Source organism: Epinephelus fuscoguttatus, linkage group LG18 (assembly GCF_011397635.1).
Source record: "Epinephelus fuscoguttatus linkage group LG18, E.fuscoguttatus.final_Chr_v1".
In the NCBI taxonomy this organism is placed as follows: Eukaryota; Metazoa; Chordata; class Actinopteri; order Perciformes; family Serranidae; genus Epinephelus; species Epinephelus fuscoguttatus.
The window spans coordinates 35195523-35203139 of NC_064769.1; the positions used below are offsets into that span (position 1 = coordinate 35195523).

Sequence of the window (7617 nt, forward strand, 5' to 3'; positions counted from 1 at the left end):
TGCTGTGACTAACAAACATAATGAATAATTAAAACCCAAGAAACTATTAACAACCACTATCTAACTAACCAACTGAAAACACCAAATAGCTAACTAACTAATAATTTAATCAAGTCAGAAACTGATATCTGTGAAATAACTTATAACACATTAACAAGTAACTCAGAACTAATAATTAACAACTACGTAACATATAACTTACTCTCAGACCAGTTTCTAACTAACAACTAACTGATAACTAACATGTAACCAGTGACTAAAACCAAAATAAATACCAACCAATAACAAACAAATAACTTAGTACATAACTAACTGAAAAGAATAACTTGCTTCTGTAACTCATATAACATATAATTATTTTTTTTTAGTTATAACCAACTATTACTAGCTAACACATGACATGGTACTAACCAACCGACTAACTAACCAGCTGTATGTTGGTACTTTAACATTAACTTTCAGCTCCATTGATAAAACACTATGTAATAAAGACAAATAAATGAAGGGTTAACATTTAAGCACCAGCCTGAAGCTTCAGACTGTCAGTAACACCAGATACAAACACTGAGCAGCTGAAGCTGAAGAAGCAGATCAAAGAAAATGCCAGCTCTCCCTTTCAGAGTACAGAACTCAGGATCAATGAGCCATCAGCTGTTTGATCAGTCCAATTGACAAACACACACACACACGTGCTTACACAGCAGACAAGGTGAAACGCTGCAGTGGCTAAACAGCCAATCAGAAACCCTGTTAGTGTTGGAGGCTGAAGGTCACACAATCACATGCCAATGTAAATGCTCTGTGTGTAGTAACTGTGTGTGTACACGCTTGTTTGTACTAAACACATATATAACCTGGCAGGCTGACAGGTGATAGGACATTATTTAATAGTTCCAGTTACTGATTTATTTCACCTTGGGAAGGCTGCACACATCCAAGCTCATAAAAACTGTAGGTAATCGGCCCCTGCTGAGAACTACTGCTGTGTTCAAGGACTGCTTCTACATTTTGAGAAATACCTGCAGAACTAGTCCACGATGAGCAGCGCTAAAATCAACCTGCGTAGTTGTCCCTCCACTGTGACGTTAGAAAGTGTCACATTTATCTTGCAAGTTTCTTCATCGTTTGCTTTACTTCCTGGATTTTTCCCACATGGAAATTCTGACCAGTATGACATGAAGCTACAAACTGACACCTGACACAAATGAAAGTTGACCTGACTATGGTTTTATGTTAGTTAGCTTTTGTTAACTGATGTTGTGTTAGCTTTCTGTGCATCGCGGCGCATACAGGGACGCAGTGGGGCGGCAAAATGTGAAAAATGGGGCTCAGACGTTGATCAAAAGCACAGATATTTTTATAACTGCATACAAACTGTAGATGGCGTTCAGTCGAGGTGTTTTGTGGCCAGTAGCAGACACACACAACCCCTAATGACGTAGCTAAGGTAACAAGAACTTGAGGGGTCCATGTCATTGGTTCGACAGCCCATTGGTCCAACATCCCATTAGTCTTACTGTCCGCGGTGCTGAACGGCTCGCGGCGGGCGTATGGTGCGCCGCAACCGGCTCTGGGTCAGCTGGGAAAGGCTTGAGGCGAAGCAGGCTCACAGCTTATGTGTTTGTCACTTTCTTTTTCATTTTAAGCCACACCATGATCTTTTCCTGACCCTAACCAAGTGGTTTTTGTGCCTAAACCTAACCAGACCTTAACCACAGGGCATCATGATGATTTCGGAACAACGGGACTTCAGAACAATGAGTGTAATATGGTCGGAACAATGGGCTGTCGGACCAATGGGCAGTTCCCAACTTGAGCACCACCTCCATGGCGACTCAACAATAATGTCGCTGGTAATGCTGTTGCTGTGTCGCTCATAGTGTGAACGCAGAATTAGTTCTGTGAACAGAGTCAGGCTAGCTGTTTCCCCCTGCTTCCAGTGTTTATGCTAAGCTAGGCTAACTGCATCCTGACCCAAACTTAGCATCTAACATACAGACGTGACTTTATATTCTCCTGGAAAGAGAACATAAGTGTATATCTCAAAATTGTTAACTAATAATTTAAAAGTTTGTATCCTGAAACCAAATGCTCATTATATCTGCAAATAAGAAACACTCTTAAAATTGATTAGTGCAAAGTGTATCAGTCTGTGTTTGTATGAAAGTAGGTCTAGACAGAGAAGCACTTGATGTGTTTTTTTTCTTGGGTGTAATTACGTCCCTGTGTTTCAGAGAACGGCCCTCGACTCTCAGTGTCGACAGACCAATCGAAGGTGGTGTCGAGGCGAGGAGGGAACGCCACGTTACCATGCAAGATCCACATGGACCCATCACTGACACCCAGTCGGAAGATGAGGATCAAATGGACCAAGCTGACCTCGGACTACCTGAAAGAGGTCACTGTTTATTTTAAAATACTACTGTAGATTAACTGTGTTTTTAGATGTCCGTAATGCAAAAGTTTAGAGAATGCAAGTGTAGCAGTTTAGTAGGAAGTTCTCAGCTGTCATGTTTGGGACTTGGGTGCTTTGGATTCTGGGCAGTGTGTTCTGCCTAAGAGTTCAATGGCTAAAACTGTGGCTAGGTAATCTTACCCAATATAATAAGTTTGTTTAGATATAACGGCCCCTTGACTTTAGCCATTTGTTTACTTTCCTCACTTTCTCTTCTCATGCACTGAGCTTAACTTCTGATCAGAGTGATTTTATTCCCCCAAAAGCTCAGCTGTCTCCGATGTTGATTCAACATACTGAATCAGCTGGAAAAAAAAAAGGCAGAATAGTGCCTGTGCTGCGGGACACACTGCAAAAACTAGGGAGACAGACAATCATCGATGGCCTGACACTGACTAACAGTCGGCCATCACCTTGGCGTGTCAGGGCCTTAAGAATCAGCCTGCTTGCTCTGTGATAAAAATATAATAATGAACCATTATTATTCAAAATACATTGACCCTTTTACCTGTAAAAGTTAATCTGTTCTACAATCTTAAATTAATTGTTAGAATAATAACAGACTGATCCTCTCTGTCTTGCTCCAGCTGGATGTATTCGTCGCCATGGATTATCACAAAAGGAGTTACGGCAGTTTCCACGGACGCGTCCACCTGCTGGGCTCCTCTCCCATGGACGCCTCCCTGGTTATCACAGAGCTCACCCTGGAGGATTATGGGAGATATAAATGCGAAGTTATCGACGGACTGGAAGACGGAACAGTGGTGGTGTCCCTCGACCTGGAAGGTGAACGAACTCTTTAAAATGATCCTAAAAATAAAATGTCTATTAAATGTCAAGGCTCTGTAACAGGCTGCAGTCAGACTAAATTTAGCAGCACGAGCAGCGAGTGCTCGGGGCAAAGTCAGGAGCCAGTGTGTTCTGTAAGCAGAGTGTACATCAGTGTCAGAGCAGCTTCATTATGTTTGAGGTATCAGCCATTACTGCCCGCAGCCAAAAGTGCTGGCAGGGAAACAGCTGTGCTTACGCAGCGGGACGCGCTTTCACTATCGGTCATTAGGTTAAATAACAGGATCAGATACAAACCCCGGAGGACAGATCCTCGTTCTATCTGCTAACTGCAGGTCATCTATCACATCCGTAGGTGTCGTCTTCCCCTACTTCCCCCGCCTGGGTCGCTACAACCTCAACTTCTACGATGCTGAGCGGGCGTGTCGTGACCAGGACGCCATCGTGGCCTCCTTTGACCAGCTGTACGACGCGTGGCGAGGAAAGCTGGACTGGTGCAACGCCGGCTGGCTGAGCGATGGCTCAGTCCAGTATCCCATCGTCACACCCAGAGAACCCTGCGGAGGCAAGAACACGGTGCCGGGCATTCGTAACTATGGCCTGAGAGACAAAGATAAGAACCACTACGATGTGTTCTGCTTCACCTCCCACTACAAAGGTAAAGGACATTATAACCTATGTCTGTGTGTGTGTGTGTGTGTGTGTGTGTGTGTGTGTTTACCTTGATTTAACCAGGTTGCTTCTAAAGACAACAGTCCAATAAAACCCAGGGTTAGGGTTAGTCTCAGACCTTTTTCACTGTTGGCTGAAAACAAGAAAAGACAGTTTCCGTTTGTAAAAGTAACAATAACACAATTTACAAATACTCCGTTCCAGGAAAAGTCCCACAATTTTGGTTCTTTTATTTGAGCCAAAGTACCATAGTAATCCCAGCAAAGTGTACATAAAGTATTAAAAGGAAAAGTAATTGTACATAATCTTTTTTGTTCCTGTGCACAAGTTGTGGGACAAGTTACAGTGTTGTCCTTTTTAGTACATGGTGACCTCATCATGCAAATCCCAGCATATGTCTGGCCTTTAATATAATTAATGCTGTTCATTTTGTGTGTAAAATCAAATTAGCTGATAACAATAGCTGTCAAATAAATCCAGTGCGGATTTATGGAGTAGAACTGTCACCCAACAGGAAATAGAAATACTCATGTAGGTATAAATACCTGAGTTGATTATTCTTCTTTTAGCAAAAATATACCTCCCAGTTTGTTCAATACCTAGACTGTTAAAAAAATAGTGGATGTAGCCACTGTGATGTCACGCACTGGTTTGTGGATTCCCACTCTAAAGCCTCAAATTCCACATTCTAGCTGTCGCCATCTTGGATTTAGAGCCAGAACTGATAAGGAGCGACCATATGTAGACAAAGAGTGGAGGTAACCTTAATGCTAGCTGCTGGCTGCTAGCTTGGCCGGCATGGTGCATTTACAGTCTATGGGTAACTGTGATTATACTAATGCTAATTTTTGCTAGCAAAAAAAAGGCTTAAAACCATTAAGACAAAATGTACTTTCCCAAAAAACTGAACATCCGACTCCTTAGAGGGTTTTTAAATTCTACCAAATGCGGAAAAGTACTTTTTTAGATGACCAGAACATGGTAATTAACTTAAGTGAACTGAAAACACACTGAAATAGCGACAGCTATGACTAACCAGTGTTGTTGCAGTGGTAGCAACTTGCCAATGGATGGCATCCACCTGTGACTCAAAGCAGCCACGGCCTTAATTTTAAATAACTTTAAGATTTCATAAAATGTGAACGGGTGAGTTATAAAAAAACTTCACCACTGTACAGTTATCATGAATGCTGAAATTAGCTATAGAGACTAAAACCGTTTTTTGTACCTGGATGTTTATTTCTGCTGTAAAGTTGGGAATTTTAACATGGGGGTCTATGGGCATTGAGTCACTTTTAGAGTCAGCCTCAAGTGGCCATTAGAGGAACTGCAGTTTTTGGCACTTGTGTTCATTTATCAGCCCCGGAGGTTGCCTGCTTGGTTCAGTACTGACACATAGCAGCTTCAATAGAAAGTTCCACATCAGCTGTAGCCATCTTTGTCGTTTTTTACAATTCTTTAATGATGCTCCTCTTTACAGTCTTTGTCTCAAACACGCCCTACATTAGATAAACGCTTGTAACTGACCTGGCAGGTTTCAGACTCCTGGAAATCTGTCCAAAGCGAAGGGAGACCTGAGGTATCTGCCAGAGCAAATAAAACATGAGCTTGCAGATTCATGTGGTTCCCAGACAAAATGGCAGCTGGCTGGATGAAATATGCTGCCCTTCCAATAACGTCCCTAAAGGAGATTTAATCGATATAGATACCCTACGTTGATAAAAGCTTAATGCCTGAGGACAAGATACTTTTATTTGTGCCAGCTCTTTGGTGCTTTTGAACAGGGTGTGATAAACACTGTAGCTTTTAGAGGTTATTAGTTGGCTTTTACTCACAAAGCTTTAGTATTTTTATGCCTCTGTGCCAACGATACCCGCAGCTGGAGGCATTGTGTTTTCAGGTTGTCTGTCCATCCCATTCTTGTGAATGTGATTTTTCAAGGCACAAAGATCCACTTAACGTTAAACTAATTCAATTTTGGTCATAGGTCAAAGATAAAGGCCACTGTGACCTTGTCTGTCTCCTTCTTGTGAGCGCTTTATCTCAAGAACACCTTGAGGGAATTTTTTTGAATTTGGTGCAAACATCCACTTGGAATTAACAATGACCTGATTAGATATTGGTATTCAAAGGTCAAAGATCAAGGTCATTGTGACCGTGCACCTGTCCCATTGTCCCAAATGCAGTATCTCAACAAGGCCTTGAGGTAATTTCTTCAAAATTAGCACAAACACTCACTTAGACTCCAAAATGAACTGAGTAGAATTTGGTGGTTGAAGGTCAAAGGTCAAAGGTCAAGGTTGCTGTGACCTCCCCAAAACGTGTCTAGCCATAACTCAAGAATTCATATGCTTATTATGACAAAAAAGACACAAATGTTTCAAAGGATAATATGACGAGGTGATGACAGTTTATATCCAAAAGGTCAAAAGTCGACTTCACTGTGAAATTACAAAGTTCTGCAAAAACACTTTCCTGGCCATTATCAACAACTAATCTTGGCAAAGCTTTCGATTTACTGGTCCATCTACGTCCCAACCCTCGCATATGGTCACGAGCTCTGGGTAGTGACTGAAAGAATGAGACTGCAGATACAAGCAGCCGAAATGAGTTTCCTCTGTGGGGTTGCTGGACTCAGCCTTAGAGATAGGGTGAGCAGCTCGGAGTAGAGCCGCTGCTCCTTCGCGTTGAAAGGGGTCAGTTGAGGTGGTTCGGGGATCTGATCAGGATCCTCCTGGTCGCCTCCCGCTGGAGGTGTTTCGGGCACGTCCCACTGGTAGGAGGCCCCAGGGCAGACCCAGAACACGCTGGAGGGATTACATTATCATCTGGCCTGGGAACGCCTCGGGGTCCCCCAGGAAGAGCTGGGAAGCATTACTGGGGAGAGGGACGTCTGGGGTGCCCCCACAACCTGGTCAAGCATAAGTGGATGAAAACGGATGGATGGATGGATGGAATCTTGGTGTCCACCTGAAACTGTGCTGATTGTGTAGATCTTCTGTGCTGCCACGGGGAAGATGTGTGTGTGAAGCATCCATGTTTTCACAGATATGGATATAAACTGTACCTTGCCTGGACTGCGGAGACATACAGCCTCAAAGAGGTAATTCTAGTTGTCTTCTTTATACCTCTGCGCTTACCTGTCTTTCTCTTTCTGCCCTCCCAGGTCGGTTCTACTACCTGATCCACCCCTCTAAGTTAACCTACGACGAGGCGGTCCAGGCGTGTCAAAAAGATGGTGCTCAGATCGCCAAGGTCGGCCAAATGTTCGCCGCCTGGAAGCTGCTAGGCTACGACCGCTGCGACGCTGGCTGGTTGGCTGACGGCAGCGTCCGTTATCCCATCTCCCGACCCCGCCGGCGCTGCAGCCCCACGGAGGCTGCCGTGAGGTTCAACGGCTTCCCCGACAAAAAGCACAAGCTGTACGGAGTGTACTGCTTCAAAGGCCACAACTGAGCTGCAAACACACACACACAGCATGCACACACACACACACACACACACACACACACACACACACACACACACACATTCATACACTAGTGAACACACTAGTGGAAAAAGAGACGCATTCAAACTGTGATGCTTTATTTCATTGAACCTTAAGACATTATTGTCAGACATGGTGTTGCTTTGTAATCTGGGACCTGACACTCTCTGAGGGTTAGTTTACACATATTTAAGGTTCATATTATTTAATC

At 43.4% G+C, this 7617-nt stretch overlaps 1 protein-coding gene across 3 annotated transcripts in view; it reads left to right on the forward strand.

Moving 5' to 3' along the window:
* Window positions 1–7617, forward strand: part of LOC125905563 (hyaluronan and proteoglycan link protein 1-like) — a 37315-nt gene extending 29698 nt beyond the window's left edge. For all 3 annotated transcript variants that reach the window (XM_049603596.1, XM_049603595.1, XM_049603597.1), the window contains exons 3-6: window positions 2235–2398; window positions 3043–3241; window positions 3600–3902; window positions 7083–7617. In XM_049603596.1, the coding sequence (XP_049459553.1) occupies window positions 2235–2398; window positions 3043–3241; window positions 3600–3902; window positions 7083–7372 (956 nt within the window). In that variant the 3' untranslated portion in view covers window positions 7373–7617. The remainder of the gene's footprint in view (window positions 1–2234; window positions 2399–3042; window positions 3242–3599; window positions 3903–7082) is intronic.